The following is a 25,085-nucleotide window of genomic DNA, read 5'->3' on the forward strand; positions in this document are numbered from 1 at the left end:
TTGTTTTCGGGCTCTTTTTTTTCACACTCGGGTCGGGACTACATATATACTTGATACCCATACAATAGATAGACGTGGTATGCTCAAAAAATCTATACAACTCGCCACAGAAAAGTTGGGAAATTTGGTGCTGGGAATCATCCCTCTCACACTGGTCTCTGTCTACAAGAATCAAAAGGGGAAAAAAAGTGATTTACATTCGTATCCAAGAAAAAGGGCGGAAGAAAAGAAACAATAAGAAACGAACCGGCGTAACAGAAGAGAAAATATCCAGGAAAAGAAGAGAAACCCGGCCAAAACATACTTCACCGCACTCAAGAGAGAATATCTCATTGACACCAGATCTTCCATTGAAATAGCATACCTGTCTATTTTCTCCTGCACAGGTAATACACGCAACACCCGAAGTCCTTTCCAAACGTCCAATCGCCAAAAACAGAAAAATCCTTCCCATTCCCCAGGGACCCTTGCCTTTTTGGTATTATACGTGTCAAGTGCGTCAAGCACTCCCCCTTCCCTTCACACACACGCCCCCCCGTCATCTAGCCAAGATTGCCAAGGTCAACGACGTTATTGAGGTCGAGACCGCTAAGATCGAGCTGGGCGGGTGCAGCGACGGGAGACGCATCGGGAGTAGCAGCGGGTGCAGCGGGATCAGCGGCGCCTACGCTGTTCGATCCGTCAAGGCCGCCGAGGTTGATGTTATTCTGGGGCGCGGGGATCTCAGCCACGGGAGGTGCCGCAACGGGAGGTGCTACGACGGGAGACGGGGCTGTCACGGGTACGGGAGCAGTGGCGGCGGGATCGGGAACCGCGGGGGAGGCGACGGGCGGGACGGCGGCGATAGGGTCTGCCGAAGGAACGGGCGCAACAGGGACAGGCGCGACGACTGAAGCGGCGGGATCAGCGATTGGCGCGGGCGCAACTGAGGCGGCGGGGTCGACAATTGGAGCGGGAGCAACTGCTGAGGCTGCGGGATCAACGACCGGGGCCGGAGCGACTGAAGCCACTGGGTCAACAACCGGGGCTACTGAAGCGACGGGAGGAACCACGGCGGCGACGGAAGAGGCATCAATCGCTGTAATATTGATTAGCAAAATGAAATTTGAACGAAGAGAAGAATCTTCGGGGAAAAAAATACGTACCTGACGATCCGGCACCGATGTTAGCAGCAGGGTCGCTGACGACGGGAGCAGCCGCGGCAGGTGGAGGCGTGGGAGCCGCGTCGACGTTGGTCCTAGGTAGCGTAGTCGTGGGGCCGCGAGTATCCGGCAGCGAGACGAGGACGATGCCGATTCCAGTAGAAATAACAACTGGAGTGTCGACGCTGCCTTGGTTGTTCTGTCCAGCGGCGTTTCCGAGGTCTGCGGCGGGGGTCTCGACGGCACCAGCGGCGTCACTAGCGACGCCACTAGAGACGTCACCGACAGTGTCACCGACAGCGGATGTCGCATCAGCCACGGAAGAGGCACCATCGGTGGAGGCGGCATTGTTAACAGTGTCAACGTCTCCCTCCTGTAATCGAGTTAGCTGAAAATGAAAATTCATAAAAGATATGTGATCGTGTAGAGGAACTTACGGCAGCGGGAAGACCGGTGACAGTCATCATCATGGTAACAGTGAGGGTCTCAGTCTCGGTGACGGATTCCGTGACGGTTCTAATAGACCCCTCATTAGCTTCCTTACAACCTCAACGTGTCACAATGCTCTATCACTTACGCAGCCTCGGCGTCGGCGGTGACAGTCTCGGTTTCTCGTTCGGTTTCAGTAACGGTCTCAGTCTCCGTTTCGGTCTCGGTGACGGCGCGGTTGTTGCTGCTGCTATCATCCTCTTCATCATCGTTGTTATTGTTGTTGTCGTTGTTGTTGTTGTTCCTATTATTACCGAAGTTGAACAGGTTACCCAAGTTGCCAAGGTTGAACAAGTTGTTGCCATTGTTCACGTCGACGTTGTTATCGTCGTTGCTATCGTCATTGCTGCCGTCATCCTCATTGTCTTCAATGTCGTCGTCATTGCTGCTATCGTCGTTGTTCTGGTTGTTCCCCCGGTTGCCGCCGAGGTTATTGAACAAGTCGAAGAGCCCATTCTGACGCCTGGCCAGTGCCACATCTTGATGGGGTCGCGCGAAGACGGCAGCCTATAGTTCCCCATGTCAGTCTTTTCCATCTTTGAGTCGTCCATGGTTGGTTTTCTCTCTCGGTCCTCCTTCAAGATGAGTTCACGATCCTCCCAGGGCCAAGTCCAGGTCCCATCGCAATGCCGTTTCCTCATTCCCCCTAAGCCCAACAACAGATGAATGCGGAGAAACAACATCGGTCGACCTTACCTGCGCAAGCGAAAGAATGGCGACGACGAGGAACCAAATGCTGTGCCTCATCCTGAGCTAAAGTTTGCCAAGCGAACCCCGAAGTTTCTCTCAACGAAGTCGTTTTGGCGGATTGATCCTGGGTTTCCAAAAACACAAAAGTTGTACTCTGATCTCAACAGAACCAGCCGTCGGATGGCAAGTATGGATATATAAGAGTTAAGGTGTAAAAATAGTTCGATAAGTCGGGATCAACCCTTCGTGTCGAAAGACAAAATATTAAACTAGAAAATGAGCGGAACGGGTCACGAAATAAATCGGCCTCGACGGAAAGGAAATCGGACAACGATCTCTCTATGGTAGATTAAAAAGAGAGAGATGATCGAGGCGAAATCGAAAATCGCGAACACCGATCGATTCGGAGAAGAAGAAGAGTCGAAAGGAAGTTAGAAAAAGAAAGAAAAAGGAATGACAAGAGTTAGCGGGTCGGCATCCCAAGGTTGATCGGAAAGGAGTTTCCCACGAGCTAATCTAGAAGAAGAAAATGACAGAAGAAGAGATGAGAAGAAAAGAAGAAACAAAGATGCTATTCAAAGAACGAAGCCGTCAACGGCTATGCATTGGAACCAGGAGGTGATTCCCGGGGGGACATTACAGTACTACAGCGAAAAGGGGAAGAGAGAGAGTTGGGATGGGGGGGAAAGTTCGTGAACAAGGGAACAAGGGCCCGGCCATTGGAAGTGGGTTCAAGGGCATCCCCTGCGACAATGCCACGCAGTCAGAGCTACTACACTACGAGGGTGGACGAGAGCTTGAAGAGGTCGATGGGACGGCACAAAGTCCGTATAGGGTAAAACGGTGGGCATGGTGGGTTCCTGGACAATTGTTTCGTCTAGGGTATGTGCCGTTCTGACGACGGGGCAGGAGATCTCCAATGCTAGGCGAGGGTGGACCGACGATGCGAGACGAGACAGATGGTGACTTCGTAGATCGATTATCAAGGACTCTTGCTTCGTGGAGCGGACGATGGAAAGGACCGGGCAAGATGTGGCGAGGCGCCGTGCCAAGCTCAGGCCGCTCGCCGTAGAACGAGTCCCGATTGGCGAATCGAAACTAGTCAGGGAAACCCACGCGAGAATGTCTTGCTTCTCCTAAACTTACTTCGTAGTTCCTCAGCTCGCACTCGACCATTCAAAAAGAGGAAAAGCGACATGCTTGTTTGAGAATAGCCACGGACTCAAACCTTCACAACCTCCCACTTTTCGACTCCTCCCCTGGCCAAAGCTGAGGCTCGAACGGACGATGTGGGACCTTGCATGGGTCGACTCTTCATGTGTGTGGAGGCTTGGCGCGACGCCGAGACAGCGGGACAGGGGTTTTGAGCTTTTTGAGACGTGCTCCAGACAAACCTTGTTTGAGACCCCTCCGAGAGAACCGAGCTCGCCAACCAATAAAAAGCGCCGACGCTGGGATTCTCTGCACAAAGTTCATCGTCGCGGCCTGGTGGTCGAAGTTATGTGCGTTTAATGAGGGCATCATGCAAGGGCAAGATGCCAGACAAGCTTGACCAAACGGAGGATTTCTTTTGGAGCTTCGATTTCTATGAAGCAGGGATTTTGTTACGCTAACGCTATGCATGATACTTGTATACGCATTCTTCGTACGCGTCGTCTTCAGTAGTGTGACGGTGAATAAATTCGGTACTGCGCAGTGAAGAATCGAGATTCGCCTCGGGTTCCCTGTTGCAAGAGAAGAGGGAAAGCCAAGGAGGTGGATTGTTCGTTGATCGGCAAATGCGGTGGACCATCTTTCCTCTGATAACCATGCTCCATGCTCCATTGCTTCGATGGGTCCAGACTCCACTCTGCTTCGTATCAATCAAGATCATCTTGTGTGTGCACTCCACTTCGTTACTCTCTCCCCTGGCAAGAATCCTCGGAGATGCTGCTGCATATTAGGGTCAACTTTTGGGCCTTCCGAATCAAGATCGCGATGTGACTACGGAGTACTTGTACAAAAAGTAATACAGAAGGACCAATAGATTCTTCGCGCCGAAGCAGGACGAAGTGCAGAGGAGACCCGGAGGCCGCGGCCAAGGAATCCCCCCAATCTCCAGCAAAAGTCGCGATCCCCCTTGGCAGCAAATCCCCGGGCCGTCGAAAGGTAAATTCTCCGCTCGGCATGCCGAAGAAGAGACGCTGCCGACAAGCCACTCGAAGGGCTTCGATTCGAAGTCAGTTTTCTTTCCGTAGAAATCGACTGATATCTTCGTCTCGGTCTCGCCCGCAATTGCGATCGGAGATGACATTTTGCCAAGGTGCGATGCATCACTGAGCTTCGGCCGAGTGGTGGATTCCTTCGGAATTAGTGAGTTCAAATGTAATGTTCAATCCTGGATTTTTTGTTTGAGACGCCGTTTTCTGATTCCCCCAAAATTCGTCACGTGTCTACACGGCCCAAAGCTCCTTACCAACCTGCCTCGCCCAACAGATTGATATCAAGCACAAAGTATTACCACCCCAATTCTCCATTGATACAACTTTTTAAATGCCTTTCTCGTCTTAACTTGGGGCCTCGATCTTTGAAACCCCAAATCTGAACGAAGAGCCGAAGTCCTGCACCCCCATAGCGCCAACAACACATTGACGACCTGGACTTCATACAGCATCATGGACAAGAACAGAGTGAAACGCAAAATAGGAGACAACATCATTTATATAAGACACGTAAAGCTGTTTAAATCTCGCCCCAAATATGCACCCGATGAGGACATTGATGTGATGAACATTAGGTGAAAAGATGCTCCATCGATGGGTTCTCCTTCATCTCTTTCAGACTCTTGCACAGGACCTCAAGCTCCTTATCGAGCGTAGCCTGGTAGTCGGCAAGCGAACTGTTCTGTCCCAAGCCGTGAGAAGTAAGATGGGCTCGTAAATCCTTCATTTCCTGGGCTTCGGAGGCTAGGTCTTCCTCAGAGGAGACTGGCTTGTTGGAGTACATGACTAGCCACTGGGCGAGCCTCTGAATGGCGCGATATTGCCCAGCCAGGTCTTCCGACACTGCGAAGGCAAGAAGAGTGTAAGTAATACTTGGAAGTTTTCAAAGGGGAAATAAGGGCTGAGGGGTGGAGGTTAAAGGGAAAGGCTGGCGATCAAGACTCACTCATCTTAAATTCATCTGCACTTTTTTTGGCCTCCTGATGTAATAAGTAGTGCCCGGTATAAATACAAGCACTAAAGACGAATAATGCAAGGGGGCACAAGACTGCTGCCGAACACAGGGCGGCACCAGCAGCACCAGCAACACTAGCACCACTATAAGCAGCGCCAACACACGCCTGCCCAATCCCAAAAACCGCGAAGCCAAGGCTCCCTACCGTAGCGACGCCAGAGGTTTTCAAATTGTTTTGTGCGCTAGAAATAATCTCCTGCCACTGTTGGAAAACCTCGCCGTTGACGGTAAGCGCGTCGAAGCCGATTTCAAGAACCTCGAGGATAGTCTTGAAGAGATTGATTTCAACGTCTGATGGCAACCGGGACTTCCTTAGTTGGCGTTGCACTCCGCATGCTTGGCCTAGATAACGTTTAAATGGTTGTCCCTGCCAAGTTTTATGAGTGAGAGGGCTGGGAATTATCACTGACTAGCAGCGCGAACAAAGCCTAACATTTGTTCCACCTTGCGGAAGTACTCCTTTGACCGGTCAATGCCCGTTCTTCGAAGTTCCTCGTCCGGTTCCCTCGTCTCGAAATTCTACCATTTTCATCAGTAAGGCTGGAGAATACCTGCGATCCTTCCGGTGGTACCCACGAAGCTATTTCGGATTGCGAGGGAGATCGCTTTGCTGACCTCGACGGCACCGCCCTTATCACCCACCGCCACAGCGAGAAGCGATATGGCTCTCACCCTGTTTCCCAAGTCAGCCATTTGGTCTACATGCCTAAACCTTTTCGAGTCCTTTTCGCTCACCATGGTGTAAAAAACCCTACACCTGCTATATCATTGAAGATGGGGACTTTCTTCCGAACGAATGTGTCGAGGAAGCCTTGTGTCCAGTAGAACTCGAACCATGGGCTCAAAGGACGAATACCGAGGAGCGAACGATTGGTAATAAGACCCAATTTGGCTTCAACTTCGCCATGGGCCTTGAGATCGAAGATTGCTGAGCAGAAGTAGCTGACCGCTGAGCAAAAAGTATCTTCTTGGTCATCTCGATCCTGGTCGTTTTCTGGGAGTTTTCCCGGCAGTTTAAATCTCAACTATATGTATTTCGAGGTTTGAGTGCGAAGATTAGTTTCAAGGGCAGCAAAAAAAAAAGGGAGGTATTTATTTTATTTCTTTTCTTTCCTTGACCTTACCCGCACCGTGTTCGTTGATGTGTTCCGGTAGGTCATCGTACAGTTTTCTGCTTCAGCAACATCCAACTGTGGAGGAACCTGGTCTGTCCCGGAGCTAGCTTTTCTTGATTTCCATAACGCACGTATGAAGCGTTTCACGTCGTCGACATACTCCTTTCTATCTTCATCGGTTTCTAATCGAGGCTTGATACATTGGATATGCCAGACATCGAGCTCGGTCACGGTTGTCATGTCGTCGGTTGTTCTAGTCGTCCAGAGTAGTAAGCTTGGGGAACTTAGACCACCGAGAGCAGTTGTTGCAAATACATAGGCAAGAACAAGAAACCAAAAGAATGGGAGGAGGAGCGATGGTTAGACATCCAGAAAGACTGCAAGTACAGTAAGAGGCACATTGAAGAGGGGGAGGGGGGATCCCTTTCAGACCTACCTCCATCATACCACATCAGCCGAAGAGCCTGGCGCAACATCCCCTAGCTCTTGGCCAGCGAAAGATGATTCGTGCCCCTCGTTTTCAAGTCTTCAAGCCACCAGGCTAGGGCTGTGTGACTCTGCATTGTCAATCGGCATAACCTGCCAGCTCATCCCTCCCAAAATCCCTCCAGTTACAAGCTACTTTCGCGGTTCGCGAACCGGACAAGAAACAAGAGGAAGCCTGAGTCCAGCACAAGTAAGTCGGTCCCGGTTGCTTAAGGCGAGCGCATACTTGTACAATCAAAGATGTTGGCTTAGCAATGCCACCGGCCTTCTGCAGCCCAATTGACTTGTCACACGCCACCAGCCGTCAAAACTGAGCGTCATCGACCTGTCTTGCGTGGATGCGGTGACCAGGCACAGGGACAAACCTCGGGTGGCATAATTATTCGCAACTTCATCCATGAACTCGTGGATTTGTTTTAGCTTGTCAGTACGAAGTACACGATGCTGTTACTTGTGAGCGCTGGGCGTCCAAAACGCTGCGACGGCCTCATGCAACTATTGGAGGGAGGCTGCGTGGATGGTTTCACAGGAGGATGTCGGATGGATGAAAATGCGATGGACCAGGCTGGCTGTGTTGTTCGTACATACAAATGTACAAGTACATGGGACCTCCATTACTTCATAGGTCAATTCCCATAACAATACCAAGGAGAGTGGGTGCCAAGGTACCCTGGCTCCTTTACGCCTAATATATCTGGCGACGATCCCCTACAGCCCCCTCGTGTCATTTTCCAAAAATCAACATCTCATTGAGTTCCCATTCCAGAGAGAAATTCTTACAGTTATAAGCTTCCTTTCAGCAAGCGAAAACGAAAAGAAAAAAAAAATAAATAAGGAAAGAAAGAGACGTAATGGATGGCCCTACCGACCGGACACCGCTCCAAGAGCACCTCCGATCGACTCCATCAGTTCCTTTTTATAGTGTTCGAGTGACGAAATCCCACGCAGCGACCTACCTCCAACAGTACAGGCGTTACCAATGGCTTGCTGCCTCTCGCGGGCTTTTCCCAAACACAGCCCCTACAGGTAGGTGAAATCCTGTTTCCTTCTATTATGATTATTTTTGTTGGCATGCGCTGAATCTTGATAGCTTCCGATCCGCCGCAACCCGAGGAGTTCGCCCTGGGTCGTCTCGAGGAAGACGATGAACTTGTTCTAGCGCGGACGCGCACAGCGCAGTCCTCCATTCAAACTTGCCTCTCGGAGCTTGATTCGGATCTGTCCAGGTTGGAAAAGTTCCTGCTTTCAAGACGACAGACTGTCTGGGTGCGTACCGGTACCATGTGAGTCTATCTTCCCTCTTCCCCGATCCGATCTTCCCACCTCCTCAACACGTAGAGCAACTCCTAACTTTGAATTCTTTTTTTCTTCTTCCCTCTTCGTTTCAATAGCGCCTTGATCGTTACCGCATTCCTCACCTACATTGTCGCGTCTTCCAGACGTGAAGTTACACGGTTTTTGAGCTTCATTCCACGAAGTCTCCAGGTCCTCATCCCTCTCATCCCGACGCCAATTGCTGTGGGTTTCCTCCTGGCGAGGGAAGCCCAGATCGCCTCCGTTGCAGCGGTGAGAAATCGTCTCGAGAGGCTGCGCACCACTGTCGTGTCCTCCCACCCTATTTCTCGCGAGGAAATTGCGTGGCTTGAGAGTGAAAAATGGGAGGGGGTGGATTGGAGCCTGATTGGGCTTTGAAATTCCAACGGCGGGAGTCGATGTACTTCCCTAAGTCGACCCTTTATGCCATCCTTGCACCTGCGTTTGACATGAATTGCCATTTATGTAGTAATTCTCTTGTTCCCCCTCGAGGCTCGGTACTATTTTATCAGATCAACTGACGAGTTGGTTTGGATGAAGGCTGGCGACAGGTACCTCGGTGCGGGTAGTCTAAAATGGTAGTAGAACGGAAGGGACATCGCACCTTTTTAGGGATGGCAGGATAGACCCGATATTTATCCTCATGTCTGCTCTCTGAGATTATCTTTGAATACACTTATAGATGGATTGATGAATTGATTCGAGCAATTCTTGACGGTGTCCGGGCCGGGTTCCACTCCGGCTGCTAGTGTTGCACGCTACCCAGAATCTTAGCGGCCGATCGGGAGCGGATACAGGTTGGGAGGTTTTACTGAATTCATACCCCTGTCCCTGCACTAACAGGAGCATGCATCACGCGCAACGAAAGAAAGATGAATTAAGGATAGGAGAGGGAAATTGAGAGAACTTTTTTTTTTTTTTTTTTTCTCTACCCTTTGTTCTCACACGTCGACCTTATCGCTAATATGGAGCTTGCGAAGCAAATTGTGGATCACCGGCCATTGGCGAATTGGTGGCGTACTTTACCTGATACCAACCATAGCCGTTGATGTTGCTCGCCCTGCCCTTCTCGCTAGCTTCAAATATTGCGCTAAGCACATGAGTGCCAACAAGCCCGTATAGCTCAGTGGTAGAGCGCATCACTAGTATGAGCTAGTGAAATGATGAGGTCCCTGGTTCGATCCCAGGTGTGGGCATCTTTTTTGCCTTCTTTGCCAATGTTTATTACACCCGCGTACCAATCAGCGAATCCCAACTCCATCCATCCATCCTCATTCATCATCATCAAATCCAATTGATCTGTCATCACGTTTCGACTGCATCCGATCATCTGTCGAATCTGGTAACTCGTTTACTAAATAAGCATTGGTATTCCATGAAACTATTACTGTTCTTTTTGATTCCTCTTCCTGAGGAGAACAACTCCCTCATTTTGCTGACCTTGTTTGTTAATTGATTTGTCGATCCTTTTCTCGGCAAAACGTCAAAGTGTCAGATCCCGCCACATCTGTAACGCGCCTCAATCCTTTGGATTGTTTGTGTCACCCTGTGAAGGATGAAGGAACGGGCTGGCCCAACCCAACCCCTCTCGAGCAATTTTTCCTGCTCCTGACACAATCATGCCTCGTCCGTTTGGTAGCTTGAAGAAACAACCTTTGTGAGGCGTCACCCGGTTTGGTAGGCAGTCCGTACCGTTGATACGGAGCATCAGAGAGTAGATTCAAAAGAGGATGATACTGGTGATGCCCCTCTTCTGGTATAGTTTTACGACAATAGATGGAGCAGTAGCGACGCGACGCTAATCCATCGAGTAGACATCTAACCTACCGCATTCAATTCATCATCAGCTTCTCTTCGCGGCCCAAAAAGATATTCGGTTGCAAACACTAGATAGCCCATCATGGTGGTTCATGTGTTGGACGATTTCTATCTTGGTCTCACGGCCATCATTACCGTCGTCTACCAGCTCATCTTCTTCACCATCTCCTACTCCTGCAAGTTCGACTTGTTAACAGGTACTCATTTTTTTCCCCTTTCTCTCCTTGAGATTTGCCTGTGTCCCCGCCCAGCGTAGAAGCCGGCGGCGCTAATACACTCTCACATCCCGTCGTGATTGAGGAGACATCAAAAACTAACTCAATATCCCAGACTTTGCGGGAGGCACCAACTTCGCCATCCTCGCCATCACAACCGTCTCCCTCTCCCAGTCCCCCACCCCGCGCCAAATCCTCGTCACTATCCTCATGACCATCTGGGCCCTCCGCCTCTCCATCTTCCTCTTCTACCGCATCCTCCGCACTGGCCACGACACTCGCTTCGACAACATGCGAGGCAAGTTCTTCCCCCTCCTCACCTTCTGGATCTTCCAGGCGCTCTGGGTCTGGGTCGTCTCGTTGCCCGTGACCATAGGGAACTCGCCCGCCGTGGTGATACCGCAGAAGAGTCCGGGCGGGGCTGTATCGTTTGGCATGGCTTCCGATATTCCTGGATTGTTCATGTTTGTGATTGGGTTCACCTTGGAAGCCGTGGCGGATGTGCAGAAGTACGCGTTCAGGAAGAAGTATGGCGGTGGGGCGGCGCAGGTCTGCAACAAGGGGCTATGGAAGTATTCGAGGCATCCAAACTACTTCGGAGACATCCTCGCCCAGTTTGGTAAGTTTTTTTCTTCTTCTTTGTCCGTGGCCTTTACGAAGATAAGATACTAACGCAACGTGTCAGGCATCTACACAATCTCCGTCTCACCAGTGATCTCTCGCACCCTCCCCTCCTCCCCACGAGCAGCCCTCTACGCCTCCATAGTAGGCCCCCTCTTCATCACCTTCCTCCTCTTTTTCGTCTCCGGAATGCCCCTCACGGAGCGGCCCGTCGCCAAACGCCGGTACGAGCTGGACCATGGCTGGGACGAGTACGAAGACTACCTGCGCCGCACCAGTCCGTTTTTCCCCTTTCCGCCTTTCTTGTACGTTTATGTGCCGGCTGGGCTGAAGAGGACGGTGTTTTTGGAGTTACCTATGTATGTTTTTGATCCGAGTAGGGATTCGGAGGTGGGGAGAGGGGGACTGAAGAGTCCAGGTGAGGCGGCTAGAGGTGAGGGAGAGACTAATTAACGGCATTTGGATATGATTTAAGTTGGATAACATGGTAGTGGACATGGCACATAGGGGTCTAATGAAAGAGACTGTAGCAAGCTGCTTCGTATATTCAGATGACTTACCTGCTCTTCCCCCCCTTTTGATGACCTCTCACCTCACATTTTCTCACCCCCAGCAGATGGTTCCCGAACGGTCATTACGATGGAGATTTTACGATAGAAGGGTAAAATTATCGATAATATTGTGCCTATGCATTTTGATCTCGGAAAGAAAAACCACAAACCAACTATATAGAGCGTACCCCAAAAAATCCACTATACAAGTCCCTCTACCACCAAATTTTATATCCCCAACTCCCTCGAGTCAGTCCTTTCTTCACCCCAGTACCGTACGTATCCTCTAACCGAAGGGAAACAAGAAAGAAAACCAATCTACAACTATGCACCCGAAAAAAATCAGCTCAGCTTTTTTTCTTTCTTTTCTCTTCTCCTCAACTCTCACTCCCCACACGGATCTTCACCACTCCCAGTCAACTCCCCGGGTTGATCCAGTACCTCTTGCGTATCGCCGTAATACGAGCTACCGGACGAGTTTTCCGAGTGAGTCTCGCAGCCCTCGGGGATGGGCACCATGGCGGATTTGGTCCAGATGTGGATGGCGGTGGACCAATCTATGCCTTCGATACAACCGGCTTTAACCGACACGACGTTTTTAGTCTGCTTTTTGGGGAGTTTGGTTTGTGTTAGGGGGGGTGAGCTTTCCTACTAATTTGACGGGGTAGAGAGGGAAGGAGACTCGTGTGAGTGAGACTGGGGGCGGGTGAAGACGGACCGGTGTCGCGTGGATGAGGCGGGTTCCACATGTTTTGCAGAAGTAGCTGTAGGAGCTAGCATCAGCTGTGTGTTCTTTTTGTTCTCTTTAACCCCCTCTCATAGCTTGGTTTTCGTAAGAAAGGAAAAAAATGAGCTCAGTTGAACTTACCAGTGAAGCTTGTCGCCGGTGGATGTCAGCCTCCTAGATGCCCGTGTCAGTAGAACGGATCGATTCACACCTCCGGGATTCCAAGATCCACACAAAGTAGGAGTACACCATCATCACTTGGAAAATTGAGGACCGGGACGAGGAAAGATGCTCACGCATAACAAGCAAGCTTCTCATCCGCCGGAAGCGTAAACTTGGGAAAGATGGCGCTCGCCCCAAACGCCGAGCCGGTCTGCCTGCGACAGGCAGAGCAGTGACATATGTACAATGCCAAAGGCTTCGGCGTGGGCGTTTGAAAGCTCACGGAGCGACATTGGCAGTGGACATCCATGATGGGGTGAGGTTAAGTGGTTAAGAGTGTGCGGTGGGATTCCTTTTAGATCTATTTTAATTTCTTCATGGCTGGTTAGTACGAACTTGGAAATCGACTGTTTATCGGGGGAGCGAAGTATATATCGGCAATACTGGTATGCGTAGAGGTAGGGAGATTCCAATGGGCATTTTCAACGCTCATGCCGGTGCGGTGGTGCATGATCTATGACGGGGGGGGCGAGGGTGGTTCGCGAGGAGTAAACGTACGAAGCTGGCGTGCATGCTCACAGAGTAGAGGCGGATAGTGTTCTTGGTAGTGTTGGCAAGGGATAGGATGAAATGAAATATTAGAGGGTACTTGGAGGAGGGTGGCAGATGCAGATAGAAGCAAATGCTCTTCAAAAGTAAGAACCAATGCTTTATATGGTGGTGGTGTGAAGTTGAGTTGAACAGGCTGCAAGGCATCAACGAACATGCGGAGGTTCTTATATCTTGGCCGTCGCACCCGCACCTGCTCACGTTCACTCACACGCACGCCGGTCCGATCCGAGTGGTGAGTGACGAGTGACGTCTGCTCCTCAGTAGAGTCCTAGACTAGACCATCCTGGATTGGAATTACGCATTTGCAGTCAATTAGCTTCACTGAGATTGATACCAGAATCCATCCCGTGTTTCTACGTGTTCAAAAGCAATCTCTACAGGTACAGGTTGAGAAACCAAACATTCACCTTCAAGAGACAGGGATAAGAAAGAAAAAAAAAATATCAAGAAAAGAGTCATCGTTATCCTTAAACTCGGTTCCTATTTTCATCCCCCCCGCCGCCGTCTCTGCAAGTAATCTCCACAGCTTAATGCAGCTAGGAGATAAGGATAAGAACAAGAACAAGAACAAGAACATGGAGAAAAAAAAGTTCCCTGCCAGGGGTGAGAAACAGGATTAATTTACCCTCACTGCCCTCTCAATTAATCTCTGCAAAATTCACGACTTCACAGCCGTGGCTCGTGACTCACCGTGAACGAAATGAACGAAACGACGTAAGAGGCGACGGAGGATTGAGGGGCACCTGAAGTCTGAGAGGGTGTCACCTCCGTGTCCGGAAGCCTCAAAATGATGCGGGGGCACCAGGCAAAAGGATCTGATGGGACAGGACCACCCAAGACGCACCCTGTGGCTTGCGGCTTGCAGGGTGCTGGACTGGGGAGGGAGGTGGAGCGAACAGAGCGCGTAGTCACCTGCTGCGAAGTTGTACTTGGTAGTGTTGAAAGCTCATCCGCCATTCCCGAGTTGTCCTAGCGCTGAATGTAATATTTGATGGATCAATTCAACCTTCCAAGATGTTTTGGGGCGCCAGTTGAGAAAGTTGATTCGCGACGGGAGAACTCGATGCTCAGCTTACGTACTTGTTCAAGTAGACTTTGTGCAGTGCTTGAAGGTATCAATTCACTGCTGCACTGCTGGCCTCAAAAATTGTTTGCCATTTGATGTATCAATCTCTATTTTGGAACAGGGCAGGACAAGGAGGCAAGGGATCGATCCATCGTAGCATCAGTCATTGATGTCGCTCCAGCGTCCACCGCTAACAATAACGATGCCAACAACGGAGCAATCCTCGCATCTCTCGCATCTCGCGTGGGTCGTCGGGGGGAGGGGCGGACGACATCGAATAGAACCAACCGTGGCGTTCTTATTAATAATTTGATACAAACTGTCATTGATCAATCAATCCTTTCACCGCTCCAAGTCCGCTCCTGTTTCGCCGAGACCAAGTGTCATCGAGACACCCATACGCCGGATTGACTCATACTTACACTACTTCGTACTTCTGAGCCGACGGTCGGCAACTCAATTGATCCTTCGACCGTCCTCAGCGCTAATTAAGAGAAAATAAACAATATAAACCAATCCCCCATGCGCCTGTGATACCGTATGTAGTCGCCACGAACACGAACACGAAGACCAAATTGCCTCGTCCACCGTAGGACATCCCTTCCCCCTTACGCTCCCTTACGCCCCCACGTCCCCGAGCTCTCCGGTCCCGAGACGGCCCCGCTTCCTCCCGGCTCCTTAATGAATTGATCTGTCACAGTGTAGGATCTCGACCCGTACCCGTAGTTGATAGAGTCATCTATAGACGGGGGGGACTCCGTCTGCATAACTGAAATGCCAAATATCTGCAAGTTCCGGGGGACTCTCACATCAATCTATGGTAATAACTTGAGAGAAAGCCTAAGCTGTAGGTTTGAGTTATAGTCGACAATGCTGGTAGCCGGCGGCCTAAGAGAATCTGACAAAGTGGACAACTAACGAGGGCATCGGGGCATCGGAGCAACTAAATGCCACTGGGTCTGTTCGGGCTGCTTCAAAGGTGTGGACTGTATTCCCTACAATCCGTTCTGTAGCTGTGGTTGTAGGACGTAGTCAAGGGCAATCTACATCCCGAGTATATCTGGTACTGCATAAATATCAGTTGATGTCTTTTATTACTAGGAACATGCCTCAACATCACGATCCAAGTCCAAGCAATCAATGAGGGGTCTTCCGAGATTCTTCCGGTTCATGTAGTAGTTGATGTCCTCGAATATCCTTGGGGAGGGGCGATGGAACATGAGGATCCATCAGCAGACTCGATCTTCCGTAGTTCTACCCAAACCCATTACTAGACTTTTTTGTCACTGCCACTGCAAACAATGAACCTTGGCACATTCAAGTCAGTAGTCCGACCTGATATGCCAGGTATAATGAGTGATCCTGGTAATGCTTGTGCCCCTCTCCTCCCCGTTCGCTCAGCCGATATCTCCTGCAGTCTACTATTAATATTCTAGCTCTTAGACGACGAGCGTATCTATTCCATAATCATCCCTAACCAGTGTAACTCGCGGAGGTCGGACTCGGAGTTGTTTCTAATACAGGGACTCAGGCTTGTGAAGAGTCATACGAGCGTTCCAGTCCCGAATTATACTCGGCGACCTTCTCCGTAAGGGGTTGGTACCGACAACGGAAGACTCACTATGCAGAATGTGGAAGGGACTCGGCTCCAGAACGTCTGGGATGTCTGGGATGTCTGGGATGTCTGGGATGGACTGGATGACTCCGCCAAGCCTCGCATATCTCAAAACACATGGACTACTGCTTGGACTGTGGTTTGGACGAGAGGGATGGGATGGATGGATAAAACGAGCCAAAGGAGTGGGATATCTCGGGTATTGCGAACGCAAGGAGTTGAGAGTATTATTCTTGACAATAGCCCCCCCCCCCCCAGGCCGCCATGATGTTTGGTACCCTTGGCCCCTGAAGACTCGCCTTCCTCGTTAGCCCACGCACGTATACTTCCATCCGCGCCCAGACGCAATCGGAGGCGTCCGTTCTACGGATGCACAATGCAGGTGCCAATAAGGCTTAGCTACGTTGGTAAAAGGGGAATAGATTACATGAACCCTCGGCAGTGGTAGACTGTGTCTTCCACTAGCAGTTGCAGAAGTGGATCTTGGGGCTATGACTCTTCATTGTTCACTGTCGTATTATGTGTGATGAGTTCCCGACAAGGACGTTCCAATGTGATAAAACTATCTTAATGAGAGAGAGAGTCGTACTAATTAACAAAACATTGCTCTTGGGGAAATTACGATAGGATCTTCGTGCCTACTGCTCGGGGACCTCCTCCCCATTCCGGAATTGAGGAAAGAGTGTTTTGAATTCTTGCCCATTCGAGTCTGCCAGCTCAGAAGAGGGAAAGCCCAAAGAATAGAATCCAGTTTGGGCAGGAAAGCCGTGGGGGCAAAGCAAGTCGATATTGGGCAATGCCATATCTGACTCCAAACAAGGCAGGAACATGGCCTACTCGTTCCTCTACAGGGCAGGGTTACGGCTCTCTTCAACACGAAGACACTCCAAGAACGGTCACACATAGCTTCTACGATGGTAAGGAGATATCGCGGACTAAGGTCAGTTTTTCATTGAGTCATGCCACACCCCGTGTTTTTAACGCCGAAAGCACGAAAGGCAAAAAACTCTGGAGCCCCAAGGCTCTCTGCCGCCACGAACGAAAATGAAGATATGACTCCCGATAGCGTTTCGCGGATTTCAGTGTCATGGGTCGGCTGTCGCTCAATAGTGGCGCGAGTCGATTAGCTCTCCTTTTTCTTGGCCGAGGCATCATCCGGTTTGCCGTCCTGTTCGCCAATGGTTAGAACTTCGGTCCAACTAAGCATACATTCCCTCAACGAGAGAGGAAAGGAAGCGGGAAACAGGAAACGAAAAGAGAGAAAAAGAATGGGTATGAGGAAAAAAGTACGCTTACATCGATGACCGTCTCTCTGGCCTCACCAGCAACCTCTTCTTGGGGATCGAAAATAACCCTAATCGCCATCCAGACCGCAACGAGCGCGGTCCAATATGCAATAAGTAAGTGGACAAAAGCAGAAATCAAGACCCTTCGGAGAAGCGGCGCGAAGAGGATGGGAACGATCTGCTCGATTCTCTCAAACATGAGGGCGGCGACGGGCCACAAGACGTACTCAGCGAGCTTGAAAATGACGAGGACGATGGCCGTGAGGAAAAGAATCTGGCACACGGAGTCTAGCCACATACTGGACAACATCTTGAATTGGGATGTATCATGGGAGCGGCCTCCTCCGTATCGATTCATGTCGACTCTAGCACTGAAGTTGGGGTAATGAGTGATGGAACGGGATGGGGTTTTCTGGCTTCGGCTTCTTCTTTGGAAGCGGGCGAGGTTTGGTTTGAGGTTTTTTGAGGGGAGGGATATGTTTTTTTTTTTGTTTTGTTTTTCAAACATGAGGGATTGTGGGTTTTTATAGTTACTTCTGGATGGATGAGGGCATTCGCGATGGTTGAGTTGGGATCTGTGAAGTCATACACGCTGTGGAGGTGTAAGTCAGGGGCCATCGTGATAGCACCAAGCCAGCAACTACCAACCAGCACCTTCTCCATGAAGAAGACAAGAGTTTCTGCAAACAAGAAGCCAAAATCTCTCTTTGCCCAATCTTTCCCTTTCAACCTAGAGATTATAAGACAAGGTTCAACTCCACAGGCTGCTCACTCCCCCTAACATCCACCCCATCCCCCTTTCTCCTCACAGCAACAACTTTCACCCCTCTAGCCCGTCCTCTCTTATCCAGAAACATCTGAAGACCCCTACACAGATCCACCACAAACTCACTCTCCTCCTCCCCAACACCATCAACCTCGACCTCGACCTGCCTCAAGGCTCTCATCACCCTCAACCCGCCCCCAAGCTCTCTCACCAAGCCCTCCTCAACCTCCTCTTTACCAGCTTCCCAAGCCCTTACTAACCCCAACACTAACACCTCGTCAGGAAAAACCCTCAGCCTCAACCCCCTCACCCCCACCAACCCCTCGCAAAGCGCTCCCCAACTCATCACCGTCTTCTTGTCACACCGCAAGTCACCAAGCTTCATCTCGAGCCTGACGTATCGAAGGGCGTCCAGTTGCCACGCCGTAGCTCCCCGGACGAGCACGCCCGCGGCCGAAAGGCCTGAGGAGAAGAAGGACGGGAAGACGAACTCGTTGGAGAGGTAGGGCGTTTCGCGGGCTTCGTGGTATATTTGACGGTTTGTGAGGAGGAGCGATGTGGGGAGGTAGGCGAAGGGGCGATCGGGGGAGAGGAGGGGAGGGGAGGGATGGATAGATTTCGGAGGGGTTGTTGTTGTTTCTTCTGCGGTAGAGGTACAGTTTGCTGGTGATGGAAGAAGATGGGTTGTGTGGTATGGTTTGATCGCTGGGCTTGGATAGCCAGGTGCTAGTTCTCTGTACTTGAAGGGGTGGAGGAGGTGAACCCAGGCGTAGATCTGTAGCCTGATTTCAAGAGGCAGGTCGAGGAAGGAGAGTCGAGGTAAGTTCTGAGAGATTGGCTCCTTGTGATATGAGGCTTCAACATCTTTCTGGGTCACTGGGGTTCTGTCTCCATGGATACGTTCCCGAGAGAAGTGATGAGATGAGATATAATAGCCCGAGTCCCCAGGGATTGGAGGCGGGCTTGCAATACCGACGAGAGCCATTTTGAATATCTCTAGAATTCGATATACCTAGATACTAGACAGCAATAGGAGCAAGTAGAAAACAACGATATCTCAAGTTTAAAGAAAAGCGGAAGATGGAAGCTTCATATCTCAAGACCTAAAGGTTATACAATACACGCCCATACAAGGTAAGCTGACATCAACCCTGCCCAAATCCATGAACCCTTGATACCCGCTCCCTCCAAGATCCCCCAATCAAAGAAGAAAATCTAACGCCTCCCTCCAATCAGTCAGTTGGCACACGAAGTAAAACAAAAGTTCACGACGCCCCCCCCAGTCTGAGGCTGAAATCCAAAATAGGTGATGATGTTACGTCAAGACGCCAACTTTAGAGTTTGACCAAACCGAACGCGGAAAGGGGAGGCGCAGACATCGGTCCAATCCCGTCCGGGGATATCTTGGGAGTTGTCAGCCCGCATTCTTTTCCTAATTTGGCGGGGTTTGACGTTTTCGTGATGTTCAGCCCTACCGCGGGGGCTGAGGAAACATAAATTGCCATGCGAGGGGGAATGGGGCGAGAGCGGTGAATTGACAGCTGAAGGAGAGGATAGGGTGGTTCTGATGATTGCGTCGGCCGGAGTGGCCGAGATCCTGTCAGTGGACGTCGGAGAGAGAGACAACGAGAGATAAAATAATCCCCCTCTCCGGATTTCTTTCGGGCGAGTGTGTGGGTACGACTATAGGAAACGAGAGTGTGTCTACATCACAGAAGCCCAAAAGACGCGTTTTACAGCGCGGAAGCCAATGACCGGCACATCTCGCTCGGATTCGCTCTTCTCTCTCGCTTGACCATCGTCTCCGTCGGGTATCATCTAAAGTAAAAAGAAAACTCAACATTCCCTCACATTCCCCCTCCTCACCTCACAGGCACCCTCCCCACCCCCATCTTCCTCTTCATCTCCCAATCCGCATTAGGCGGCGCCTCAAACCTCCCCACAACCGAATTCCTCGCCAGCCTCAACCTCGCACTCCTCACCTCCTCCCCCTTCTTCTCCTCCTCTTCCCCTCCCTCTTCCTCCTCCTCTTCTTCCTCTTCCTCCTCCACCTCCTCATCCATCCCCCTCCTCAGCCCCGTCCTAACATTCTCAATCCCCCACGCCCTCTCCTCCGCCGTATACACCTGATGCGTCTCCTCGCTCGCATACTGCTCGACCCTCGAATCGCAATATTCCCTCGCCCACCGCCACAGCGCCCGCTGCGCCTTCCACGCCCCCGTCGCTACGCCGTCTCCGCCGTTGTCTAGCCGCTTGGCCGTCTCGCGCCCCGAGTCGAGGAGCTCTTCGACTGAGGGCTCGGGTTTTTTGCGGAGGAGCTGGAGGAGGATGGCTTCTTGTTGGCGGCCGGGGAAGTTTGTGGCTGGGTGGATAGCGATGCGTTCGAGGAGGGTGGCGTGTTCGGCGATGAAGGTGGTTAGGGTGCGGAGGTTTGCTTGGATGATGGTCGTTGAGGCTTGGATGGAGGATCTGCATGTTGATTCTGGGGTTTAGTATATAAATGTCTTTTGTATGTAGATGAAGAATAGCTCCAGAGGAAGGAGAGAGAAAAGGTTCCGAGAGAAAAAAAGAGGAAAGTATTAACAAGGGTGCTCAACTCACGCTGGAGGCAATGGCTGTCCCACCACAACATCATCCTTAAACTTCTGCAAGCTGCTCACAACCTGCGCCAACCGCTGTCTAATCGATTCCAAAATCTTGACCTCCTCAGGCGAGAGATTAAGCGACGCCATCCTCCCCTCTTCTCTCTTTCTTTCTCTCTTGGGGAGATAACGCGGCGTTGTCTTCGAATTGGTCGCGGTGGGACGCACGCACTCGTCGGATAGGCTTCGCGGTTTTCTTCGGGAAGGGCGCGTCAATTGAGAGCGTCTCGCGAAAATAAAAGTCTTTAAATTGTGCTTTTGTGGACGAGTGGCTTCGTGTGGTCTCTTAGGCGGCGCCAATTCGGTTTTCGAGGGTTGGTGAGGTGGGCAAAGTTGAGAGAGGAGACGTGAGGAAGGAGCTCCAAGTGTGGTGGGGAATAAATTGGTGATCCAAATATTAGCCTCACCGCCAAGCTACAATTCATTGTTACAATTGCCCCTCGGCCCACAATCAACCTCGACGTTCAACGACATTTACATTGTCCTTTATAGAGACAAGCCATATTATACAAGACTCTAGAGTTTATTAATTATTCTTTTCTCTACTAGTCTTAATCTCTAAAAAATCAAATCATTCAATGTCATTTCTCATAAACGCCATTACCGTAGTTTCATCATTATGCTCTCAAGGCAAATCCCATGACACAATCCTGCAACAGATTCTTCCACTTAGATCTCAGTCTCAGTTTTACTCGCCGTGGGAGCCAGCTTGGTCAACAAGAACCCTGGCCGTCTCGCGACCATACTTGTCAACAGCGGGGTACCGTGCTCGTCGCTCGAGATCGTCGAGAGGAATATGCGAGCGAATATACCTGAGATGGGTTAGAAAAAGAAATAAAGAAAAAGAGAAAAAGAGACGTATGAGGACCACCTACTTTTCACGGCCATCATCAATCGGGTCATGATCCCAGCTCGTAAACCGTCCCAACTTCAGGGCAGACCACACCAACCTCCTCTTACGCTGCGACTCTAGCACCAGCTTACTCGCCGCCTCAAAATCCCACCTCGAAGCCGTCTCGGCCTCAAACTCGTCCAGCTTAGCCTTGGCCTCCTCTTCATCGGCAGTGCGCGGCTCCGTCTTCTGCAGCAGGAGCGCGAGGTTGATGAGCTCCTGAGGATCCCGGTCGAGGTTGAAAAGTTGCGTTCCGTCAGTGGGGCAGTAGATGTACTTCCAGGGCCCATCTTTAATCATGACGAGAGGGCTGATGGTGCCCTCGCCCGTGTATTCGCCGTAGACCTTGTCGTGACCGGGCCTACCCTGGAGGTGGGGCAGGAGGGACTTGCCGTCGAGCGGGAGGCCATCGATGGGCTTGGTGCCGACGAGGTCGCACATTGTGGGGAGGATATCGAGAGTGGACACGTTGGCGGTGACACGGTGGGGTGTGTAATTTTTAGGGTCGTGGATAAGAAGGGGCACGCGGACGGAGCTCTCGAAGTAGCTCATCTTGTACCAAAGGCCACGTTCGCCGAGCATGTCGCCGTGGTCGCCGCTGAAGACAATGATGGTGTTTTCGTCGAGACGGCATCGCTTAAGAGTGTCTAGGAGACGACCGATGCACTCGTCCACGTAGCTGACGGCACCGTAGTATGCCCTCCTCGCCGTCTTGATCTGCTCGTCGGTAAAGTCTTCGTCCCAGAGATCACACACTTTGAGAAGGCGCTTGCTGTGAGGGTCCTGCTGATCCTTGGGAATGCGGACTTCGGGGAGTTCAATATCGACGCCCTCGTATAGGTCCCAGTACTTTTCCTCAATGGTGTAGGGGTCATGGGGGTGAGTGAGAGACACCTAACGCCACGTTAGAAGGATGATGAATTGGCAACGCACTTACACCCAGTATTGAGAGAGGGGGGACAAAAAAAATACTTACAGTAAGGCAGAAGGGTCGGGCGTCTGGGCCCTCCCGAACATGGTCATACAGGAACTGAGTCGACTTATACAGAACCTCCTCATCATAATCAAGCTGGTTGCTCCTCACGCAAGTACCAGCCTGCAAGATGGAGCTCGCATTATGGTACCACTCCAGCCTCGTATCAGGCTCATCCCAGTTCACCACCCAACCGAAATCGCCGGGATAAATGTCCGAAGTAAGCCGCGTCTCGTAGCCGTGAAGCTGGTCGCCAACAAAATGCATCTTGCCGGCCAGCACGGTATGATAACCAGCAAGGCGTAGGTAATGGGCGTAGGTAGGGATGTCACTGGAGATTTGCGCGGCGTTATCGTAGGCTCCAATCTTGAGAGGCAAGAGACCGGTAATCATGCTCATGCGCGAGGGCGCGCAGAGCGGCGAGGGACAATAGGCTGAGTCGAACTGTACGGCATTGGCGGCTAAGGCGTCGAGGTTGGGCGTCTTGATCTGGGACTTGGGATTGTACATCTTCAGAAGAGGAGCGGCGAGCTGGTCGGCCATGATGTACAGGATATTGGGTTTCTTGGCGCCCGAGGGGCCGGCCGGGCTGGAAGCAGCGCCATTGGTGCCTCGGGTGCCGTTGACGGCGGGCGTGGTGGGAGCGGTGTTGGGAATCACCGAGGAAGGGGTTAGAGAGTTGAGATCGGGAGCCATTTGACGCTCACTTGGTATCTCAGCGCAACAGCAGTATACACGAGAGTATGTGGGGGTCGGGCGGATAGCGACAACGGACAAAGCGGTCCGTTCAGATCACAGCTTCAGATTTCTTTTTTTTTTTTTCCCCTCTTATTACACAGCACCAAGAGTAGGTTATACAGGAATTTTCCAAATTAACACAGGCTCGGTGAGTGGGTGATAGCAGGCAAGGCGAGGACCAGGGTCAGATGCCACGATGCGCGTCAACTTGATCAGTAATCATCAAGGTGCGTCGGTGGTGGCGTGCGTGACGATATAAGACGTGGGGGAGGCTCAATTGCAACGCGGGGGGTCAAGTCGGAGTTGGGCAGACGACGAATAAGTAAATTCCCGGGGATACAAATGAGAGGAGGAAGTCAATGGGAAGATATGGAGAGAGGAGGCCGTGACAGGGAGGACGAGCTACGGTTCAGAGTGGGAGGAGGAGAGCGAGGAGGAAGGAAGGGGGGAGGTAAAAGTGGGTGGAGATGTGCGAGGCCGGATGTTTAGTAACTTGTAAAAGGGCACAGGACAGAGCAGAGAGAAGGAAGACCAGAGACCACGACGGAGACGGGCAAGGGTCCAAGTACTTATAGGACAGAAGTGGTGTGCGATTGTTGGTCCCTGGTTTGTGGGGAAGAGGAACGGAAGGAAACAGCTGGAGATAAGTGTGAATTGGCAAGCACTACGAAGTACGGGGCCCTTGGGCTTTGACGGGTGGAACGATTCTCTTGGCAGGCTAGAATGGCGGAAAGAGGAAAGGAGAGGGAGGGAGGAGAAAGGAAAGAAAGGAAAGAAACGGAAAGGGGTCCTCGGAAAGGTCTCGGTCTAGAGCAGGACGGGGGACGGGGAAACTGCAATGGAGACTTGGGGACTGGGGTATTTCGTTGAATCTGATAAGGGAATGGGATTTATAAAGCGTGGACATTGTCAAGGGCACATTGTCAAGGGCACGAGGGCAGCACGAGCCAGCCGTTTAAGACGACGACATACAATGTACAATGTGCAACGTACGACGTGTACGTCGTAAAAGGTAAGAAGGCGAAAGAAAAAAAAAAATTGATCAACGTATTAGTGCGAGCGTGGTTTGTGGTGTGCGCCATTGCCGTCTTCGGAATCCAATTCAAATTAGTCGCATTATCAATATCGAGTATCGAAGTATTTGTATACAGTACTCAGGGTACTCACTCAGGGTACTCAGGACTCGGACACCAGACTCGTCCGCCACTTCCACTTCTGCCCTAGCATCAACCTCTTCTCACCGCACTTTCCCACCTTCTTCGCTGGCCAGCCATCTTAATATCCATAGTTTACCATGGTCTTTACACTACGAAGTATGTCCCCGTTCATCTAGTTTTTTAACCTCTTCTATCGATCCTTGCTATCACGACCTGCCGGACTCGAAGCCAGACCTTGCTTGCATCGCTGCTGCATCTCCGATGGACAGAGGATCCTTTGCCAGTCCGATTACATTCCGATGGTGAGGGAAAACGCAGTGCCGTGTCTATCCATCCGTGTCGAGGTGGGAAAAGATCAATTATGAAATCAATTCCAAACAGCACGTCATCGAGCCTGGTGCACAAAGGTATGGAGGGGTCATTAGTGAGGTTGAACGGACGGCCGTCATTCATCCGTCTTTGCTTTTCTGCCGTTGGCATCCGGTCTGGGTGCCTTCCATGAAGTCAAATTGTTCTTCGGAATGGTCGCCGAATGATCGGAGGGTGTCTACATACATAGCCTACTCAGCACACACTTACCTCGCTACCTGTATTGCAAGTACTGGCTGTGCATGGCAACCACGCACTCTTGTCCAATACTAACCCTGCCTGGCAGTCAGGAACCGAACTGTAGGCAAACTTCCGCCATCTCATCGACGAAGATGGGCGCAGGCAGGATTGGACTGAGCATGTGAGAAGTTCTTTGCGTATGCTCGGATGCGTTCACACCTCGACGCTCGTTTCCATCTTCCC

At 51.1% G+C, this 25,085-nt stretch overlaps 6 protein-coding genes across 6 annotated transcripts; 1 reads left to right on the forward strand and 5 right to left on the reverse strand.

Moving 5' to 3' along the window:
* Positions 1 to 542: 542 nt before the first annotated feature.
* On the reverse strand, positions 543 to 2,378 carry SAPIO_CDS6108 (3',5'-cyclic-GMP phosphodiesterase; the record flags this gene model as incomplete). Its single annotated transcript, XM_016788293.1, has 5 exons — positions 543 to 1,078; positions 1,146 to 1,515; positions 1,580 to 1,658; positions 1,720 to 2,138; positions 2,328 to 2,378. 5 exons carry the CDS (start codon positions 2,376 to 2,378, stop codon positions 543 to 545), a joined length of 1,455 nt encoding a protein of 484 aa, XP_016642050.1.
* A 2,715-nt stretch (positions 2,379 to 5,093) lies between these two features.
* SAPIO_CDS6109 (uncharacterized protein) lies at positions 5,094 to 6,892 on the reverse strand (the record flags this gene model as incomplete). The annotated part of the gene is made up of 6 exons (XM_016788294.1): positions 5,094 to 5,365; positions 5,583 to 5,879; positions 5,948 to 6,056; positions 6,114 to 6,210; positions 6,273 to 6,486; positions 6,784 to 6,892. The coding sequence occupies 6 exons, from the start codon at positions 6,890 to 6,892 to the stop codon at positions 5,094 to 5,096; spliced, it is 1,098 nt and encodes a 365-aa protein (XP_016642051.1).
* A 3,460-nt stretch (positions 6,893 to 10,352) lies between these two features.
* On the forward strand, positions 10,353 to 11,559 carry SAPIO_CDS6110 (uncharacterized protein; the record flags this gene model as incomplete). The annotated part of the gene is made up of 3 exons (XM_016788295.1): positions 10,353 to 10,467; positions 10,601 to 11,104; positions 11,171 to 11,559. The coding sequence occupies 3 exons, from the start codon at positions 10,353 to 10,355 to the stop codon at positions 11,557 to 11,559; spliced, it is 1,008 nt and encodes a 335-aa protein (XP_016642052.1).
* A 5,403-nt stretch (positions 11,560 to 16,962) lies between these two features.
* Positions 16,963 to 18,876, reverse strand: SAPIO_CDS6111 (uncharacterized protein; the record flags this gene model as incomplete). Its single annotated transcript, XM_016788296.1, has 4 exons — positions 16,963 to 17,007; positions 17,136 to 17,496; positions 17,715 to 17,805; positions 18,018 to 18,876. 4 exons carry the CDS (start codon positions 18,874 to 18,876, stop codon positions 16,963 to 16,965), a joined length of 1,356 nt encoding a protein of 451 aa, XP_016642053.1.
* Positions 18,877 to 19,595: 719 nt separating this feature from the next.
* Positions 19,596 to 20,623, reverse strand: SAPIO_CDS6112 (uncharacterized protein; the record flags this gene model as incomplete). Its single annotated transcript, XM_016788297.1, has 3 exons — positions 19,596 to 19,709; positions 19,763 to 20,360; positions 20,493 to 20,623. 3 exons carry the CDS (start codon positions 20,621 to 20,623, stop codon positions 19,596 to 19,598), a joined length of 843 nt encoding a protein of 280 aa, XP_016642054.1.
* A 598-nt stretch (positions 20,624 to 21,221) lies between these two features.
* Positions 21,222 to 23,094, reverse strand: SAPIO_CDS6113 (Choline-sulfatase; the record flags this gene model as incomplete). The annotated part of the gene is made up of 3 exons (XM_016788298.1): positions 21,222 to 21,345; positions 21,409 to 22,319; positions 22,402 to 23,094. 3 exons carry the CDS (start codon positions 23,092 to 23,094, stop codon positions 21,222 to 21,224), a joined length of 1,728 nt encoding a protein of 575 aa, XP_016642055.1.
* Positions 23,095 to 25,085: the final 1,991 nt, after the last annotated feature.

This window comes from Scedosporium apiospermum, assembly GCF_000732125.1.
Source record: "Scedosporium apiospermum strain IHEM 14462 chromosome Unknown SEQ_SAPIO_0100, whole genome shotgun sequence".
Taxonomy (NCBI): Eukaryota; Fungi; Ascomycota; class Sordariomycetes; order Microascales; family Microascaceae; genus Scedosporium; species Scedosporium apiospermum.